The sequence below is a fragment of the Myripristis murdjan genome, chromosome 3 (assembly GCF_902150065.1).
Source record: "Myripristis murdjan chromosome 3, fMyrMur1.1, whole genome shotgun sequence".
In the NCBI taxonomy this organism is placed as follows: Eukaryota; Metazoa; Chordata; class Actinopteri; order Holocentriformes; family Holocentridae; genus Myripristis; species Myripristis murdjan.
The window spans coordinates 1,815,634-1,837,853 of NC_043982.1; the positions used below are offsets into that span (position 1 = coordinate 1,815,634).

General features: G+C 41.0%; 1 protein-coding gene across 2 annotated transcripts in view; it reads left to right on the forward strand.

Moving 5' to 3' along the window:
- efl1 (elongation factor like GTPase 1) overlaps nt 1–22,220 on the forward strand; it is a 150,338-nt gene that overhangs the window by 25,991 nt on the left and 102,127 nt on the right. For both annotated transcript variants that reach the window (XM_030045185.1, XM_030045177.1), the window contains 3 exons: nt 9,065–9,219; nt 12,020–12,183; nt 15,852–15,987. In XM_030045185.1, coding sequence (XP_029901045.1) covers nt 9,065–9,219; nt 12,020–12,183; nt 15,852–15,987 — 455 coding nt within the window. The remainder of the gene's footprint in view (nt 1–9,064; nt 9,220–12,019; nt 12,184–15,851; nt 15,988–22,220) is intronic.

The window sequence follows — 22,220 nt, forward strand, 5'->3', positions numbered from 1 at the left end:
AAGTCAGTTGGTGAAATCCCTTCACTCCTAGACATGCCACCATCAGCTGGAAGTGGGATTATTGCAAAATGGAAGCGTTTAGGAATCACAGCAACTCAGCCACCAGGTGGCAGACCATGGAAAGTTACAGAGCGGGGTCGCCGAGCGGTGCGATATATAGTGCGTAAAAGTGGCTGAAGTGCTGACGCAGTAACTGCAGAGCTCCAAACCTCCTCTGACATTAACATTAGCACAAAAACTGTGAACCGGGAGCTTCATGCAATGGGTTTCCATGGCCGAGCAGCCGCACACAAGCCTTACATCACCAAGCACAATACTGAGTGGTGTAAAGCACGCTGCTACAGGACTCTGGAGCAGTGGAAACATGTTCTGTGGAGTGACCAATCACACTCCTCTATCTGATGGATGAGCCTGGGTTTGGTGAAGGCCAGGAGAACGTTCCCTGCCTGACTGCATTGTGCCGACTGTAAAGTTTGGTGGAGGAGGGATAACGCTATGGGCGTGTTTTTCTGGAGTTGGGGTAGGTGGCCCAATACTTTGGTCCATATAGTGTATGTCCAGTGACTTCTTGTAAAGTCTTAATTTCATCCTTAATTAATGTAATTGTGTCAGGTGTCAGGGACATCAGAGGCCTGATTTGTGCAGAGGCATGTTATAATCAGTGCTGTGCTCCCAGAGGTGCTTACTGTGGTACCACCTCATCTGCAGCTTGTTTTCCTTCTTGACCTATATGTCTAGAAGTAGAAACCCTATTCAGTTTGCATATTAAAACAGAAACATCTAAACTCTGTTAAACGTGATCCCGATCTTAGTGCTGAGCAGACTACTAAAGTCAGACAAAGCAGAGTCGCATTACTGTGCTCAGTGATCTCCACCAACATTGAAAAGCAGTCATTATATATGAGCTGAACAGTACAGTACTCACAGGCTCTTTGGAACGCTGTTTTTTTTTTTGTTTTTCTTTTTTTAAATCAGATTGTAAAATTAAGGTAAATTACATTTGCCTCCTATGATCCCATATGACATAAAGACTACAGGCAAAGTAGGCAAGGCTGTAACCTGTTGTTAGCTCCTCAGGAACTTGGTAAAGCTGCCTTGTTTTTAAAAGGGCTTGACCACCATGCATTTTTGAGACCGTTCAGTGGGGTTTTGAATGGGTCCTTTAAGCCCATTGGTCATAGGATTTTATCAAACTGTACTGGATTGCCTAATCCAATTAGCCTGAAATAGGCCTTTCAGTAACATTTAGGATGGTCTGAATGCTCTTTTCTGGTTATGTCGTGCTTCACAGTTACAGTATGTAGTTCCAGTTTAGTACATAAGCGCTAAGCTGAACTTGTAAGTGCACATAGTCAATCCAAGTAATCAAGGTAAAGCCAGGGATATTATGAATAAAACTAAACATACACTATATTACCAAAAGTATTCGCTCACCCATTCAAATGATCAGAATAAGGTGTCCTAATCACTTGGCCTGGCCACAGGTGTATAAAATCAAGCACTCAGGCATGCAGACTGTGAAACAAGACATTTGTGAAAGAATGGGCCGCTCTCAGGAGCTCAGTGAATTCCAGCGTGGAACTGTCATAGGATGCCACCTGTGCAACAAATCCAGTCGTGAAATTTCCTCGCTCCTAAATATTCCACAGTCAACTGTCAGCTCTATTATAACAAAATGGAAGCGTTTGGGAACAACAGCAACTCAGCCACAAAGTGGTAGGCCACGTAAAGTGATGGAGAGGGGTCAGCGGATGCTGAAGCACATAGTGCAAAGAGGTCGCCGACTTTCTGCACAGTCAATTGCTACAGAGCTACAAACTTCATGTGACCTTCAGATTAGCCCAAGTACAGTACGCAGAGAGCTTCATGGAATGGGTTTCCATGGCCGAGCAGCTGCAGCCAAGCCACACATCACCAAGTGCAATGCAAAGCGTCGGATGCAATGGTGTAAAGCACGCCGCCACTGGCCTCTAGAGCAGTGGAGACGCGTTCTCTGGAGTGATGAATCACGCTTTTCCATCTGGCAATCTGATGGACGAGTCTGGGTTTGGAGGTTGCCAGGAGAACGGTACATTTCAGACTGCATTGTGCCGACTGTGAAATTTGGTGGAGGAGGAATTATGGTGTGGGGTTGTTTTTCAGGAGCTGGGCTTGGCCCCTTAGTTCCAGTGAAAGGAACTTTGAATGCTTCAGGATACCAAAACATTTTGGACAATTCCATGCTCCCAACCTTGTGGGAACAGTTTGGAGCGGGCCCCTTCCTCTTCCAACATGACTGTGCACCAGTGCACAAAGCAAGGTCCATAAAGACATGGATGACAGAGTCTGGTGTGGATGAACTTGACTGGCCTGCACAGAGTCCTGACCTGAACCCGATAGAACACCTTTGGGATGAATTAGAGCCGAGACTGAGAGCCAGGCCTTCTCGACCAACATCAGTGTGTGACCTCACCAATGCGCTTTTGGAAGAATGGTCAAAAATTCCTATAAACACTCTCCTCAACCTTGTGGACAGTCTTCCCAGAAGAGTTGAAGCTGTAATAGCTGCAAAAGGTGGACCGACATCATATTGAACTCTATGGGTTAGGAATGGGATGGCACTTCAGTTCATAGTATGAGTAAAGGCAGGTGAGCGAATACTTTTGGTAATATAGTGTATCTAGCAATCAAAACTCAAAAGTTGAGGGCAAGACATAGAGTGCATTCAGAGGGTATTCAGACCCCATTCACTTTTTTCACTTTTGTTTGTGCGGTACATCAGATGTTTCAAATATTTCCTTAATGAAAGCATTACTTTCTTTTTATTTAAAGAAATGTATACCATACGTAGTCCCTCATCAAACATGTGGCATAAGGTTAGCGTATGCTCATTGTCTTTAATATCTAATATAGCTCACATGGCACACTTGAATGAACTGTCCTTTTCCCCAACTTGTACTACTCCAAACTGAGGCTAGGGAGATGTTTAGTTTAATTCTATATGATGAAATACCGGCTTGGATATGGATAAAACCATGAAATAATGGGAAATAGGCAAACAGAAGGAAAACCTTTCATTTGGCTCCAGCATTTCCACACATTCACAGTGGCAGATGCCCAGTTCAACCACAGTCCTCTAACTGTTGGTCACTGAGGAGCTCCACTAGAGCCGCTGGATCAATGGATCAGTGCCTTGCTCAAGGTAAATTCAACAGTAGATTCTGAAGAAAGGGAGAGTGTTATTCATTCACTGTGCACACACATTTTCCAAGCCCTTTCTAGGAATTTGATCTGGCAGTCCTCTGGTCACAAGCTTGCTTTTCTGACTTTGAGCTGCTACTGCTGTGTGGAGGTGTTTTACGCTTTTCTCTTGACATCAACAATTATCATGGCACCCATGTTTCTTGGGACTCCTGCCACCACATACAGTGTAATTTGTTGTCAGCCCTGACAGTGGTCCTGGCTTTCACCATATGCCACATGTCAGTTTGTTTATCTTGATCTGTATGGGAATTTAAGGGTTATTGTCATGCCTCATTTTGTTTGTTTGTGTGTTTGTTTGTTTGTTTGTGAGCAGCATATGTGCAAGATATTTGCGTGAAACTTTGTGGAAAGGTTGGTCATGTGGCAATGAAGCACAAATGAGCTTTTCATACTGATTGTCTTAAAGAGCTGCGGCAGTGAGAGTGATCAATTTCTGATGTATAATCAACATAATGTAACTAGCATATCTTGACAATTGCATAGTGTCGGTGGAAGTATGTGCTCTGCTGAATGCTTTTCAATTATTCATGGGAATAATGATGTCATCTTCACTATACAAAAGAATGAAAAGTAGATTATAAAAATTTGGCTGAAAAAATGACACTCCTTTAGGTCAGCTGAAATTACGTGTTTATTTGTTTATGATTTATTTTATTGATCTTCATATGCCATTACCACCTTTATACTGTGAATGTGAATATGTCTGTTTGTGAATGAATGAGCTGCAGACTGCTTCCCTGCTCTCTCTCTCTCTCTCTCTCTCTCTCTCTCTCTCTCTCTCACACACACACACACACACACACAAACACACACACACACAGCAAGGCACTGTTGTCATGGCAGCCATCATCAATTCAGCTCTCTATAGTAGTTATGAGACTGTTGGAAGGTGTGAGGACACAAACTGTCCTCACATAAACCCCACCCACCACACCCAATCCCCCAACCCCTACCACTACCGCACACACACTCACACAGACTGATAAAATGTTCTGTCTGCTTGCCTTGAGGCTCCATTGCTTTGTGTTAATGGTTTGCTGCAGTGGGTGAGTAGCAGGATGACTTTGGCTTTCAGACGTAGGCCAACCAACTCATTTTCTTCCTTCCATCCTCCTTGATCCTCATCTTCACTGATGCCTTGCTCAGGGGTGATCTGTTCCTAGATAAGGTCCACTTCACTTTATAACTTCTCCATGATTCACAGAAAATATTTTGCCACAACTCACGTCTGTTCTTTATTGAGCCACATCGAATTGAAGAAAGGAAGTAAAAGTTGTTTTATTGTAAAAAATATAGTATAAAAAAATATATATAGTATAAAATATAGTCATATCTCAATTACAACATTTTCTCATGTCTCCTCTGCAACAGATCCTCAAGAGTAAGCACTCTTCAATCTGTTGTAATGGAAACAGCAACTCTAGTGGACTTCATTATAAAGAGAAGCAAATTTGGACTGCTGTTGAACACAGTGCTGCAAGCAAATGATGCAAATCATAGGGGTTAACAGTGGGATTGGAGTAGACAAAGAAACTGGAAATAAATAGCCTAGTGGCATACACCCCAAAGTGCCCCGCAGCTTGTCTGTTCTGTCTCACACAAATTGGGATCATTGACACACAATTTGTTTGAGATTTCTCTCCAGCAGTTTTGGCTTCACTTTGTGTCTTTATAGCCTCTGCTTGCCCGGTCATATACACTACCAGTCAAAAGTTTGGACACACCTTCTCATTTAAAGGTTTTTTTTTTTTTTTCATGACTATTTACATTGCAGATTCTCACTGAAAGCATCAAAACTATGAATGAACACACATGGAATTATGTAGTAAACAAAAAAGTGTGAAATAAGTCAAAACATGTTCTATTTTTTAGATTCTTCAAAACAGCCACCCTTTGCTCTGATTACTGCTTTGCACACTCTTGGCATTCTCTCGATGAGCTTCAAGAGGTAGTCACCTGAAATGGTTTTCCAACAGTCTTGAAGGAGTTCCCAGAGATGCTGAGCACTTGTTGGCCCTTCCCGTTGCCTTCACTCTGTGGTCCATCTTATCCCAAACCATCTGGATTGGGTTCAGGTCCGGTGACTGTGGAGGCCAGGTCATCTGCCGCAGCACTCCATCACTCTCCTTCTTGGTCAAATAGCCCTTACACAGCCTGGAGGTGTGTTTGGGGTCATTGTCCTGTTGAAAAATAAATGATGGTCCAACTAAATGCAAACCGGATGGGATGGCATGTCGCTGCAGGATGCTGTGGTAGCCATGCTGGTTCAGTGTGCCTTCAATTTTGAATAAATCCCTAACTGTGTCACCAGCAAAGCACCCCCACACCATCACACCTCCTCCTCCATGCTTCACAGTGGGAACCATGCATGTAGAGACCATCTGTTCACCTTTTCTGCGTCACACAAAGACACAACGGGTCGAACCAAAGATCTCAAATTCTTCAAACAAATCTCTTCTGCTTGTTGCCTCTCCTTAGCAGTGGTTTCCTAGCAGCTATTTGACCATGAAGGCCTGATTCGTGCAGTCTCCTCTGCAGAGTTGATGTAGAGATGTGTCTGCCACTAGAACTCTGTGTGGCATTTATCTGCTCTCTGATCTGAGCTGCTGTTAACTTGCGATTTCTGAGGCTGGTGACTCAGATGAACTTGTCCTCAGAAGCAGAGGTGACTCTTGGTCTTCCTTTCCTGGGTCGGTCCTCATGTGAGCCAGTTTCGTTGTATCGCTTGATGGGTTTTTGCGACTGCACTTGGGGACACATTTAAAGTTTTTGCAATTTTGCGGACTGACTGACCTTCAGTTCTTAAAGTAATGATGGACTGGACGTTTCTCTTTACTTAGCTGATTGGTTCTTGCCATAATATGAATTCTAACAGTTGTCCAATAGGGCTGTCGGCTGTGTAGTAACCTGACTTCTGCACAACACAACTGATGGTCCCAACCCCATTAAGAAGGCAAGAAATTCCACAAATGAACCCTGACAAGGCACATCTGTGAAGTGAAGACCATTTCAGGTGACTACATCATGAAGCTCATTGAGAGAAGGCCAAGGGTTTGCAGCGCTGTCAACAAAGCAAAGGGTGGCTACTTTGAGGAATCTAAAACATAAAACATATTTAGAGTTATTTAACAATTCTTTGTTACATAATTCCATATATCTTGCCTCATATATTTGATGTCTTCAGTATGTATCATTGTTGAGCAGTTGCAGGGGACAGTGTATTATGTGGCAGTGAATGAGTAAGTTCAGTTGGTGAGCTGCAGTGATCACAGCCAAGAAGACATTTTATTTTGGTCACAGACCGATCATTTTACCTGTGCAAACATGACAGATTTTGATTCGGTTTCCACTGCACTGCAAAGAAATTGTTCTCAGAGAAGGGTTTCAGGACCTCCACTGGTTTTTGAAGGGGCTTCCAGTGGGTCCCCAACTTACTGAGCAATAATTTAATTTCATTATAATCCCACTAGAAATGTCCCTTTTCAGAAACTGTTTAAAACTTGCTATTATAATCTGAAGTTTGATTTTTCCCAATTTAGTGGTGTTAGTTATGCAATTCCATGCTGTCAGTATTACAAATCTTCCCTTATGCATTGCTGAGACAAAATCTTTTCAAATGCAGGTTCATAACCCAAACATGTGTCTTTTAAGGGTTCTTGACATGAAAATATATGCAAATCCCAGAACCCCAAAAAATCTCAAAGTTTATGTTTTTTCCCCTTCACGTGACATCTCCCATTATAATGAGAATGTTTCTGATTATGACAGTTTAACAACTGACTCAGACCTTCATAAGCTGAGGAAACAAATTTAGACTTCAACTTACTGTAACTTACTATGGGGCATTCACGTAAATGTCAGAAAGCATATCTTCTCAGTTGGTGCTTAGTGACATTTTTATGCACTAAAGCTAGAACGGAAAATATCTACAGTCAGAATCCCCTAGCGGTAAAAAGCGATGAAGTGTATTTTGCAGACAGCTTTAGTATCAATATATCGTTTAATTTTCCACTCTGCTTTTTTTCCCTCCGTTTTTTTTGCAAAGTTAAAAGGTCTGCTTGTGGTTATCAGCGTCCTGCTTCAGTGTTTGGAAGCCATTACTTCATAACCGCTGTGGCTGAGACCAGAAACCCAAACTCATGGCATTCCTATTATTAACAATGAGTGACTGATTTGACCTCTTGAGGAAAAACACTGCGACTTAGCTGTGGTCTGCTGGTAAGCATGTAGACCGGTGCGCACCTCATTGCTGGGTACATACTTTGATGTTAGAGCAGCTACACAGGAGAGTACAGGCTTAGGCGAATATCACAGGAAGACCATTTCTACATTTGCTTGAACATCTGTCTGCTTTTGGTTTGTTTCAGTTTTTGGTTTGAGACAGAGCTCTGTGAGAGGAGTGAAGATACATTGGGCTTTTCTGCCATCTCATGCTATAAAATAAGTGGAGTGTGCAGAGTTGAGTGTGTAAGTGTGTAGTTATTTGTTCTTCTGTAGGCCAGGCTGTCATCCCATGAGGTTTGCTCTTTTGTGGTTTTTGTTTAGAATCCTGAATTTAGGGCTGCAGCCTTGTTTTTAAAAAAAAAAAAAAAAAAAAAAAAAAAAAAAAAAAAAATCATGCAAAACGCAGGCGCAATCAGTCCCACTGAGCCAGCAAGGCTTCTGCTGTTGTCAGGGGCAGAATTATGGGCTGTTTTAAGTGGTTTGTCATCATGGAGTTGAACTCTGTTTTGGATGCCGTTAGTCAGGGCTATTGTGACCAGCTGTGTTGCTGTAGTCACTGTGGTTTTTTTTGAAGAGGGCATGCACACACATACACACACACCGCGTACACACAAACACACAGGGAATGTACCCAAAGTAATTTAGGGATAATTATGTTCTGTTTTTACAGCACGCCCTAGAGGTACCTATCTGGGGAGTAATCGTCAAATTTAACCTTTGCCACTTGTAAGAGAACTGGTTCTTTTCGAGCAGGGTCCATGTTTTAAAAATGGTAGTGAGCGAGATCGGCCAGGCAGCATGTTGCAGGCGCTGACAGGACAGGTTATGAACTCCATACACTCTCAAAAGGCCAACTGTGCCACTTTACCACTGTCCAATGTAGTGACGCTGTTGTACTGTGTCCAGTATAATTTTAGTCATACATGCTTTATGCATGCGTTTGATTGAAAACCCTCAAGCGTCTGGTGATGAAAGTGAACCATCTGTGACATTCTGGATTGTAGTTGGTCATTTTTTTCAGCATGCACTGACCTCAGTGGGCTAGTCAGCTTGCAGCTTGTGGTAATCTTTGATTTACAGAGGGAACATAACCAGCAACTACAAGAAAACACAACCAGATGTATTCCTTTTCACTTTGGGCTTTTCTGTGCCATTGCTTGACAAAGTTTTCTTGTGCTAAACCTATTTATTATTTTTTCTTAACCTTTATTTAATCAGGGACAGTCAACTGAGTTTCATGATGAGACATTTTTCAGCTTCACTCTGTTTCATGTTCATATCGTTAGACACATCCACACTGAGCTACCCCATCCACATTTTCTCAGCTGGATTGGGTATTCAAACCTACAATCATTTTGTCTCCACACTGCTTCTTAAATATCTTGGAAACCGTCTTTATATGAGGTCACCTGGGATTGTCATCTGGTGTGTGTGTGTGTGTGTGTGTGTGTGTGTGTGTGTGTATGTGCGTGTGTGTGTATGTGCGTGTGTGTGTATGTGCGTGTGTATGTGTGTGTGTGTGTGTGTGTGTGTGTGTGTGTGTGTGTGTGTGTGTGTGTGTCGGTGTGTGTGTGTGTGTGTGTGTGTCGGTGTTTAGGCCGCTGACTCAGGAGGAGATTGCTCAGCGCAGGGAGCTAGCCAGGCAGAGACATGCCGACAGGCTGGCAGCCAATCAGCAAGCAGAGAACCAGGACGGTCATACCCACCTAGGAAGTATGTCACAGGAAACCCAATCTGTTGGAGACAACACTGGTAAGTAGAGCCTCAGCTTAACAACTTCAACTCACTTCAAGTCTGAACTCCATTCATCCATTGCTGTTTGTCAGTCTTCATTTCAGCCTTTGTTTCTTTGACCAATACCACAGATTTTTAATTAAAGATGTTATTAGCTGATATTTTGCACATGACAACCTATTGACAAGTTTTACATGACAGATAAGTTTCTGGAAGTTTTGGTAGCTTTTATGGTAGTTTTTTTCAGTCAAAGTAGAAACTTCTGTTGTATTGGTCATTTTTATGTGCAAAATCTCCTTACTATAGCTGATAATGTGTTACTTTGCATAGCAGTTTGCTCTCCTACACCTGTTTGTATGTGACGCCTACGTAACCTACAGTTCTAATAATTTGCTTTGGAATACATGTAAGTTTAACACAAGAAAAATTGCTCTGTTATTGGATTGGTACTTGGTATCGGCCGATACCCAAAGGCCAGCTAACTGAATCGGATCGGAACTGAAAAAAGTGCAGTGGTGCATCTAAGTCATCAAAACATAACAGTCCTGCTGCTTTTAGGAAAACTAATGTGAACGACTTTATTACTCTGATGGAATACTGGTATGAAGAAAGTTCTCTCTCTGAAAGCTCTGAAAGTTCATTTTCATATCAAAGTGGAATGAATGGAAACCAATGACTGGATAAAAGGGAGGAAAAATTGTTGTTCTAAAACGGGACTACGTTTACACTAAACATACAAAATCACTGGTATGGTTCTAAAAAATCCAAATAACATATTTGAGGTCCATTTTAAAATAAACCGTAAGTTAACAATAATCAAGTCTGATTCGAGCCAAGGAAAAACTGGACTCTGTTCCTACATCTTGGTTTTGTGCAGATATTCATCACTATTAACTTTAACCACCTTGATACCACATAAATACAAATGCAAGCTTTTTTTTTGTTTTTTTTTTTTTTTTTTAATGGGGAAGCTATGGCCGTATGAAGAATCCTAGACAAAGGAGGATGACAGTGAACAGTGGACAGGCTGCATTTTCTGTCTTCAGTAATGCAGCACATGAAGTGAATAATGAGTGTATTTATTTTGGGTCACAACTGCTGAAGACTCCTGAAACTGACTCTCTGCAAAACATGGAAATTCAGCAATAATTTAATCTTTCTGACACAATTTATTAGTCCTATTGCTGTTACAGTAATTGGAACAGTCTCAAGACACAAGACTCAAGAGACTTTAGAGACTTTTAAGTGACTTTTAGAAATTCAAATATCCAGTAGCTCATCAAAACATAAAAACAACAACTACACTACAAAGTTCACATTAAACTTGCCCACTCTATGGTTCAGTCCAGTTGGCAGAGGGGATATGTGTGATGTGTGTGTGAGTGAGTGTGTGACTGAATTCAGGAGGAGTTGAACAGGCTTATTGCTGTGGGGACGAAGGATCTCCTGAATGGTTCAGTTCTGCACCTCAGTGAGAGGAGCCGACCGCTGCAGCTGCTCCTCTGTTGCTGCAGGAGGCTGTGGAGAGGCTGTCTGCTATTGTCCATTAGAGCTTTCAGTTTGGTCAGTGTGCCCCTCTCCACCACAGATTTTAGCGCTTCCAGTCTCCTGTCCAGCACTGAGACGCTTTTTTGAGCAGCTTGTCCAATCGATTGATCCAATCGATATTTTATTTGCCATTTACACAAGTACACAATCACATGTGCATCCACAATCATTTTTTTAAGTTAAACAAACACACAGACAAAACATGTCAAATTTCCAACAAACATGGCTATCTCTAAGAAATTCCCTTGCCAATATGTTCTCGTCCTCCTGCCTTTGTTAACTTTTAGAAAGATTTGCAATTTGTGACTGGAATTCTACAGTTTTCTTAACCCATCTTAATACGAGCCAGTTGTCATTAATTTGAGACAGTTATTCAGGTTTTTACTACTATGTAGATAGCAAGTGTGGTTTTGTATTTACCTGTGAATTCTAAATAAACTTTTTGGAAGTTTTATCTTTCAACACTGGTGTGTCAGAAGATGAGTAACTGTTACTGGATACACTGTAACACTAACATATGAGTAAGCTGTTACTTCAGGATCAGGCATTCAGAAAACTGCACTGTGTTGCTTTGAATGATCAACTCCACAAACTCTAGCCAATGCAGGCTACACATATGCAATAGTGAATCTACAGCACAGGTAGAATCCATAGTAAACTGTGTTCTACTGTTGACTACTGACTGAATCCTCAGATACATTCAAATGGTAACGTGAACAAAAAAAAAAAAAAAAAAAGACTGTGGCAGTGTCATATTGCTTCCTGAAAGTCAGTGAGTGAATGGACAAGGCAGAGCATTTCCCAATTTGTGGATAATTTAATACTTGCGTTCTGAAACCTTCATCAATCTTTTGTCTCCTCTTTGTTGTGATTGTTTGACCGCCTCCTTGTCATTTTAATTGGTTGGTTCTGGTCATGTGGTCTTTTCCACGCTGCTTAAAAAGAAGCCGGCACATCAAGTACAGTAGCTGCTGTCTGTCTGCTCTGCCTCCATTCCCCATTACTTCATTCTAGTAAAAACACTAAGTTAAAAGAAAGAGGAATAATGTGGGCAAGGTAAACTCTTACTCACTCTCTCTCGCTTTTCTTTTCTCTCTCAATTTCCCAGTTCCACATTCTGTAACCCACCGTTACTAACAGATGAACTGTGGTGTGATTACTGACAGCATGCAGTTCCAAAGCACCTTAAATGTACACATATGACTGTGATTAGAGTGTGATGGTTCACTGTGACCATACCTCAAAGCAGCACTTTCTCTGTGTCTGTCAGCCCAGATGGAGAGTCTGGCAGTGAAAGAGCCAAAGTTGGAGGAAGACGAGGGGACAAAGGAGACGTTTGTAGCATTTGCCAGGGTCTACAGCGGTGTGGTCAAGAGAGGACAGAGAATGTTCGTCCTTGGACCAAAGTTCGACCCCACTCAGGCCCTGAGCATGGTAAACCCACATTTATAAATTTCCTTGGATCTGCCTGACTGAGTCGTGTTTGAAGCCATTACGAAATACCCAATAAATACACCCAATTAACCACAGAAGAGCCAATTTAAAGCTACAATATGCAACTTTTTTTGTCTGTGATCCAGTGTGTTCATGGCTAAAGCCCTGTTTGCCTAAAATTAACTTTCCAGTGATGTTAGGGATGTTTCAGTGTGTGTGTACCATTAGCTGTAGGGGTATCATGGCTGGTTGTGGCTGTCAACGTGAGGCCAGCAGCCACAGCCCAGGGAAGTCAGAGCAACAGCAACAGTGGAGGAAAACAGTGAGACAAGAAAATACAATGAAGAGACCCATTCAAACACACGGTAAACATAAACATTGTTTTCTTCATGCTTGAGGCTTCTGAAGAAGACAAAAGTCTGAGAAACAGGGCAGTTCTGCAGTACTAATACTACTAGATAGATGGGATGTAACTTTGCTATATTTCTACCTAGCAAGCTAGCGATGCTTATTTATTCCACATACTGTAGTTCATTGGAGATCTCCTCAAGATAGTGACAAGTGTTGGGGCAAGAGCTTGGCCAGCTGTGGAAGAGGTGAGACCTACATTTTGCTTCCTCAAAATTAGAAAAGCTGCATATTGTAGTTTTAAATATGATAAAATAACATAGGATGTATGGTGACTGCATTACACCCACATCTAAATATTGACATTTGAAAAATATGAGATTTCTTTGTTATAACAAAGCTAATTTTTGGTGATAAAAATAGCTTAATCGCAATAATCAAAATAAAAGTTGAGTGTATGAACAGTAAAATGCTTGCCTGTTTCAGTAGACCCATGGGTTAGGATTTTATAAGCTGTAGAAACAGACCTGCTAAGGGCCACCAGTGACTTGCTGGTGCAAGAAGTGTATCTGTTCACTTTGTTGCTCCATTGTCTCTACTGTTTTGTTTTTTCCACTCTTAACTGTCTCTGACTCTATAGCAACTGACCAGAACTTGAAGGTGATCTTGGGAACTGGCATGAGCGTCATTAGGGCCAAGCTGGAATTTTAATGTAGCAAAGCAGAATGTTTATGTGACTGGAGAGAGAGGCAGTAGTAACACACTGCACATAAGAAGAGGGGAGAATGAAGTGTTGCAGCTTGAATTGCGAGGTGAAGATGCACATCAGTTGTATAGTGTGAGAGCTACAGGTGGAGGAGAGCTGCGAGCCCATATCAGCCCCATCTCTCCTCTTATTATTGCATTGACAAGCTCCTCCAGCAGTGCAAAAGATGTGTCATAATGTACAGCTATTACACATGGCTATGCCTATTTGCAGTGCTCATAATTTCTACTAGGCCCTAATTTGTCACAAATGCTTCAATCATTAAATCATTATCAGTAGTGAATGATTTTTCAGTCAATAGCCTATACGGCTGTGACACAGTGCAACTGACCTAATCAGTACTTCAGTGATTGTGTGTGTGTGTGTGTGTGTTGTTTTGTACAGCATGTTATTTCTACCCCTCTATCCAGTCTAATCCACATGTTCTGCTTTAAATATGAAGGCAATCCAAGCCCTCCAAATATAAGATGTAACACCAAGGAAGGAAATATTAAAGAGCCTTTATTGTAGTGGCTATCATTAAAAACTGCTAAAAATGTTCTGCTTTGCTACATTGCCAGCTTCCACGCTATCGTCAGCCTGTGGGAAATAAAATAATCTATGCTGTCTTGTAGATAAATGACAGAGAATGAATGAATGGCAGAGATCATATCTTGATGGATAGACACAAATGAGAAAACACTAACAGACAACAAGATGTGTGTGGGATGCTGGTTTGATGGTTCAGTCAAGTGTCCTCTAAAGTCTTAAACTGAACATGATTCCCTACTATCATTGCTATTTTAGGAACACAACATGAGCGGTACAAACACCATTTTACGCTCAATTTCCAATTCTCCATGGTGAGCTAATAAAAGGGAACATAACAAGACCAATGTCTTTTCAAAAGCTTTCACTTACACTGATTTTCAAACAGCATAACCATTATGTTTTGCAGTTACATTTGCAAATATAGGTGATTTCATAGTTATTGATAATCATTTAGTGGCCTGATAAACATTTTCCCCGTTACGGCATATTACTTTCAAATCTGCAATTTGTTTCATTATTTCCGAGGTCTCATGTGATACATTAGAATGTAATCGTGTTTTGGATGTTCTATCTTAATGCATTTGTCTGTCTCCCACCCCCTCCTTTCTCTCTTTTACCTTTTTGATCCTTTTATATCGAGAACTTGCTGCTAGATAAAAGCTTAGGCAAACATAAGACATGTTGCATGAGACAAAATATGGATTAGTTGTCTCTCCAACACCAGAATTGAAGTAAATAAATAGGCTTCCTGAATATAGAACTACATAAAAAAAGGAGATTGGAAGAATCTTTCAAGTCAGCTGAAAAGACATTGGTGTCAGCTGACGTGTCCATATTTCTTGCAGTCCAAAGATGAGGAAGACAAAGACACACACTTGGTAACACTCTGATGTGACAAATAATGGTCATACAGCTATGATGGCACCTTCTTCATGAGAGGCACACCATATACAATGCTTCTGGGAGGTTGTGGTGGATCAAAATAATTTACAGATATTTTATGTCCAAAGCACTCATCAGCTACTGCATTGAGACTGAAGAAATTATACAGGGTGTCCACAAAGTCTCCTTACAATTTAAAAAATCTATTACAAAAGCAATTGATGAGATATGTTAATCAGATTTGTTCTGTGTACTCAGTGGTTATGAAAGTTTTTGATCACATTGGACATCAACAACCTGAAGCAAAAGATCCCTGATGCCATTGCCACCATTGATGAGGCTCTGCTACAGCGAACATGGCAAGAAATCGAGTACCATCTTGATGTGCTTTGTGCAACTAATGGTGCCCATATAGAGGTGTATTAAACGAGGCAAAAAAAAACTTCAATATGTATGATTTGTCTATGCATTTGCTTTTGTAATAAATTTGTTAAATTGACTTTATGGACACCCTGTACAGCTGATCAAACATTGCTTTACATTTATTCAACAAATGTTTCCACTGTTTTTATTCCTCATCAAGACAAAAACTAGTTTGCCTCAGTTGAGCCAAAAAACTTTTTTGCAGTATTGATCAAATGTTTTAAAACAGACATTTCCATGCAGCTTTGGTTGTTCTTAAAGGGACATTCCAGTGATTTTGCATCTACAGTTGTATTTTAGAACTCTTCACACCAGTATTCCATCACTGAAATAAAGTCAGCCGCATTAGTTTTCCTAAAGGCAGCAGCACTGTTGTGTTTTGATGACTTGAAATTGGGCGGAGTGAAACAGTCTCTGCGCTGGAAGGTAGTTCAAGGGGAAACATTTGCTTTGCACAGCCAATCATCAGTTCTATGGTTTATGAATGGCAATGACTGTCAGCTGCAGAAGCATATGCAAAACATTATACAGTGGGTGCTGCAAACATAAATTCATTTTGTTTTGCTGTATGTAAAATGTGGGTAAATTTTAGCTGGACCAAACATTCAAAATCACCAACTGACAAAAAAGGTTTAAATGGAATAGAATAGGCTGTTACTTTACTTGATAGCTTTATAGCTAACCTCACACTAATTCCCTCTTTCCTCTATTCCATCAGTTGTCAGAGGGTTGTAGTGCTTCAGATGCCTTGCCTGCGGTGCCTCATCTGTCCTGTTGCTCCATGGAAAGCCTCTACTTGCTGATGGGCAGAGAGCTAGAAGGGCTGGAAGAGGTGCCATCAGGAAACATCCTGGGTAAGTATGTTTATTACTTGCTATGTATACTCTGCATAGAGGACGGTCAGACCACTGATTCATGTTCTTTGTGGATTTTTTGGTTTGGTTTGTCAAGGTTCACAAACAAAATTCACATGGTCTCTTCAGGTACCTTGTTCATCAGATAGAGTTTTAGTAATCTGTCATTCTACAGTAAGAGGTTAGAGTTTTTAGCATGCATCTATGCTAACAGAGCACCTCTCCACACTGAACTTGGTGGGGTGAAATTCCAGTCCCTGTAACCCTGTAGCTTATGTTAAGCAAGGTTTAATTTCACCCTTTTAGCAAAAAAATCACTTTATTTCTTTTCATTTAACATTTTTGGAGGAATATTTTTTGGTGATTTTCCAGTCATTTCCTGTCAGTGGGTGGAAGCCACTACTTGGTTTTAGGAAAAAGGAGAGTAAACCGACTTTATCAATTTTTGAAGATAAGAAGGACGCAATCACCAATTTTGAGTGGGTAGCAGTAATACAATGAGATTAATCCCCTTACTTTTCCTTACTTTTAATATGCCAATCTAGTAACAAATAATGTGTTTTCTTTTTGTGAACGTTTTCCTCCATTAGAAAGATTTAACATCCGCGTGGTTAAAAAGCAGTAAATCAGGTTAGTTTGTCTTACATGACATGTAGCTCTTTGTATCACATTTTACTTATGATGAAATCCTCAGGTTAACCTAATACTGCCCTAATACTAGACCTAACACAGTGCAGTGTGGATGCACCACACCAGCATCAATATTTATTCATACTGTTACCACTGCTTCAACGTGCATATGTTTCTCTGCTGCCTGCTTCACAAATTTAGACTGAGACAGAGAGTGTTCCCCTCTTTTCATAGTTCCTCACATTACTAACCCCTTTTAAGTCCGCTCTGTCTCCCCCATGAAATAATGTTCTGACAAAAATTCTGAGACATCAAACCCTTCCTCCTACACCATTTTCCCTCATTGTACTTTGATTCACCTGAACGTATATATATTCTGTTCAAGATGAATGAGTACACACATTCTCTCAGTTACCCTCTCTGACTATCACACACACACACACACACAGAGTTTCTATGTGGTGCAGTCTGGATATGGCTGAGTGATCCCAGTAGCCAGCTCTGTTTGCTGGCTTCATGTCCTGTCCTCTATTGGGGCAAAAGCTGTTTTCTCAGAAACATGTCCAGGAAAGCTGGGTTCCTCCTCCACTAGTCTACACATTTAGACTACAGCTAATTAAACAGAATATACACTCCCCCTCAAGTTCCAGCCTCAACGCTTATGAACTATGTTAAGACAAATTCTCTGTGATGAGCACATATTCTTTAATGAGTCATTCCCCGGCGATGCAGACTCACTGTGTTTCAGCCAGTGCTAAATACGCTTAGGATAAATATCTGTTGGTTTGATGGTGCTGCATGGTACTGTAAGATCAGCACAGAAGTGGCAGCTTTGTTTTTCCTCTGTTTCACCAAGGCCAGAATCAGATCAGAGGACGTCTGATTAACTTGTAGCTTTTATGTTCAGTTAATGGCAGACAGCCAGACCAGACCACAAGTGCCGAGCCACCAGCTCACACAAACACTCCACTTATCTGACACAGTATCCAGTACCCTGTATCTGTTGTCATTGCCCCCCCTGGACTGTCTGCGTGAGCTGCTGTATAACTTGTGACCTCTCACCTTGCATTTGCACTCTGAGCAACTTGGTTGATGGCTCGCTGATTTGCTTACATCTTCTGGTTGTCATGTTCTGCAGCTATAAAGGTTTGAATAGCCAAAGCATCTGTTTTTTGTTTTTTTGTTTTTTTCGCTGTTTTTCTATTGCCTTAAATACTTTTGCATCATTTTGGCAGCATATTCAGTTAACAAGTATCAATTATGTAGCCTTAATCAGTCTCCACACATTGTTTATGAGATGTTTATTATTGTTTCAAATAAAGTTGGTGAGAACTATGAGGCTTTTCATAGTTATGATCAGCCTCTTATACATTTGCGCTTGCCAAGTGCAATGATTCGTCATAGTTCATTATCTTGCTGCCATGTGGACACTTGAACTAGATTCAAGGATGGAGCATGTAGCATTGTATATTTTTGACTCTCAATTATGTTTTGGAGGTGTAATGTAGTCAGCATTGCTTTGAGGTAATGGTGCATGTGTGGTTGTGTATGCATGTATAGCGCTGTGTAAGCGTGTATGCATGTTTGTGCATAATGGCTCATATCTGGTTGTTATTGCTTTGCTGTATCGACATGACATCACATTAGTGTCAATCTGCACTTTGAGCAGAGCTCTGGAAATATTGACCAAGCGTCTGATCTGAGTGAGACCCTCCTATGAGATAATCATAAATTATGAACGAGACCTGCATTAGGATATTGATGCACAGTCACTGCTTAACGCAGGCGTGGGGATAGAATGCATAACAGAGAAGGCAGTTATCAATAAGATGATCTGTCCTTGAGTGAGCATGACAGATGCTTCTCCTCCATTATTTAGTTGAGATTCTGAGCTCACAAATGGGCTGTAAATGGATTTTGGATTAGAGTGGATAGTGGAATGGCTGCCAGTCACAATAGCTAGTCTAAGGCTATGTTCACACGGCCGCTGAAAGTGACCCAATTCTGTTTTTGTTTTTTTTTTCTCAGATCCTCTCAGATCACATTTCGCCTTGACTTTTCACTTTTGTCTTTGTATGTGGCCTGTATCAGTGTGGACAGACCGCTGACATGACCCCACATGTACACTTCCACAATAACAAATGTACATGCTGAACAGCAAGAAAAACTGTCAGTGGCACGAGAGTACGTCATCACAATCAATGTAAATGGCAGTCCAAGCATTGATTTGTCAAATTGTTTGTGGTGTGGTTGTGGCTGAGGGCAAGAAGGCAAAAGGGGGTTTGGGGTGAAGCATTTTCCCACGCATATGTTAAATTTGAACCTTGCTGTCCCTCTGTAGTTGTGGTTGCTATCCTCCTTTTTTTTTTTTTTTTGGCCCTATTCTGCTGGCAATGAATGAATGATAATACTCTGACAGTGGGGAAAAAACAAAACAGAACAAAACAAAACACTGATGTGGAGGTTTCTGCTGCAGTGACTGTTGATATCTGATTTATCTGATGGACATCTGGCCTTATGTGAAAGTGGCCCAAATCTGACTTTGAAAAGATCCGATTTTTGTGTTCACACTGCTCAGAAGAAATATAATCTGTTACATGTATGCAAAAACATCAATTTGGGCCACTTAAGCATGTAGTGTGAATGTAGCAGTTTGATGACCCAGCTCATATGCGATTTGATCTAATGTTTTGGTCACACTAGATGACTTTTCTGATTCTGAACCCTTCTTGGGGCAGTGCATTTCCTGGCTGTCAATAAGGATGTTCTGTATGGTGTGTCCTCTATATTCATTCAGCAGTGGTGCACCACCACAGCAAGGACATGACCAGCACTGCAAGAGAAAATGTGAAGTTAAAATAAACATTGTTCTTTGGCCTGTTATCTAAAATTAAACTAACTGTAGTTCAGATGCTTTAGAAGTAATGATTGTACAATAATTAAAAACACTTTCAACACTATCACCTTAATTTGAAACATAAGTTAGACCTAAACTTTGATAGATAAGGGACAAAAGTTGAATTAGTGCCAAAAGGCACTTGAGGCGCTTGAGGTTGAAGAGGAAATTTTTTGTTGTGTAAACAGGGTCAAGACTCTCAATAAACCCAGACCAACCCAAGCTTGATAAATCCAGATCAGAGCCCAACTAGATTTCTCTAAATTTCAAACTTCACTTGTTCCACTCTTGATACATTGCCATACATTCTTATTTGAGAAATAAATCTTGCATAAAATAGCATAAAATGGCAATGCAACTTGATCTGTCCCCTTATCTTAGCAATTACAAATTAAGGATTGTCATACACTATTCATCTTTTCATCTTCATCAGAGTTAATCTAGTAATGACATCATTTAGACATAACTTTGTAATTTAAATGTAAATTGGTTTGTCTACTGTTCATCATGTTTCCCTGTTGCCTTGTGTGAGTGGCCATCCAAAACACAGCAAACATTCCTTAAGACTGGATGCTGTGTCTAAACAGCTGAACAGTGGTTTGACCTGGGCTTGAAAGGACAAATCCACCCTAAATCATGTAAAAACTGCAGGACCGTAGTGCATTTTCGCACCCTGGCTAAAACTGCAACAGTTGCTGGCTGGTCAAATGCAGACAGTGTGACATTAGTTCAGGTTATTTCCAGTGCAGCTACAGTGGAGTATGATAGAGGAAAATGTTTCCTCTCAAACATCAGTGGGTTTTGGTGTCAGTGTCTCAGAATTAAAGAGCCAGGGTTTCCTTTCAAGACTCACCATTTTGCACCAACGTTCAGCAATCAAACAGGAACAAATCCATCGCAGAGGAGACATTTCTCCATTGACAGTAGTCTCCAACTTCCCTTGTCTTTTTTGTAAACACTGAACATTTCAGATTGATGGTGTCTAACAGTGTGAGAGGATCTTGGAGGGACTTTTTCCTCTAATGTGATGATGGCATCCTTGGTTTGTAAGAATGAAGTAACACACAGCCGGCTTATTCCTCCAGGGATTTCAGTGCCTTCCACTTAAAAGCATGATGACGAAGCTAAAAGTTGAACTAGGCACTCGTGTGGTTGGCAGTGTGGAAATAACTTTTGCCCCACGCAGACACACAAACACACACTGACACATTCTCTCTCTCTTTCTGTCTTGGCCATGTGGGAGCCATCATTCCTGTCCTGTTAGTTGACTGTGGGTAGGGAAGTTGCCAGAGGAGCACCAGTGTGTAAACCCCACCAGGCTTGGCCTTGATTAGACCCCCATTATTATCTGACGGTCGGAGCAAGTAATTGGAGAGGGAAAGAACTTCACACACACACACTAAGCACTCTCCCTCACACACATACACACACACACACACACACACACACACACACATACACGCAAGGCTGCTTTTGATGTGGGAAACATCATTTTCTAGTTAACCACATGACGGCGCACCGCGTGGACCGCATGACAAAGCGCTATGTTTGTCTTTGTGTGTGTATATATGCAAGCCTGTGTGTCAAGAGAGTGTGTGGGAGTAAGACCCCCTCAATGATGCCTGTTTTAAATGAATAACAGAGCGGCACACACACACACACACACACACAGAGGCAAACAAAGGAAAAGCAGCCTCTGTACTGTATGTGTTGCGCAGCGCTCCCTCCTCTGTTTCCTGCCAGCTGTTGGAAGCTGCAGCCTCAGGAAATGAAGGCCTCCCATCATGCTTAGACTCTCTGACAGTTCAGCTTTGAATTCGACCTCCAGCCCCAATCATTCACTGTAGAATATATTCCACTGTCAAGTTCAACCTGTACTGTAGGCGAGTGCCAAGCCTCTGGTTTCAAAGAACTTCCTGTTCATCTGTTGTGCCACTGGGATTAGCTGTCCACATTATGTTTAGGAATTTTCTTTACCCTAATTTATTCAAGCAAGGTGATGAAGGATTTGTCGTTTGATGCTGCATTAGAAGAAAAAAAAAAAAAAAAAAACAGTGGTTAGACGGATATAGGCCTTTTTTTTTTTTTTTTTTTTTTTAACATAAAAATCCATCAGAGCCCTATCAGTGTCACCAACCTTCAATATGACGGATGATATATGATGGATGACCACAGCTGACCACAGCTAGCTTGCTAGTTTTGTCTCAGATGTATGGCCAGAGAAATAATTCCAGTCAACTCAACAGTCTGGAAAGCCTACATTGAAAATGAAACTTTAAAGAGGTTAAAACCTTAAAGAGCTTTTTACCTACCTAAAAGAATTTAGTCTGGATTTCAGTGGAGAGTTTTAGTGTCCCATCATGGTCTAAATCAGTGGTTCGGAGAACTTTTTTCCTATCAAGGGCCAACATCCTTTGAGAGCCAAACAAAATTATTGAATTAAAATGTATCTCAATCATTTTATTAATATTTTAATATGAATACTAATAATTTAATTGTTAAATGCACTTTTTATCATTCAAACTTCACACTAATTTAATGTGATGGCTGGAGCTGCTTTGCTTTGGTGAGGTGTCTGATGGTGGTGATGTTGATGCTACTCAAAGCTGCTTTTCCATGTTTGGGTCAGTCAGTCTTGGGTGGAGCCAAGTCTATGTAAGAGTCAGTTTTGAAGAGAACTGCTCACAGTGGTAGGTTGAGATGCAAA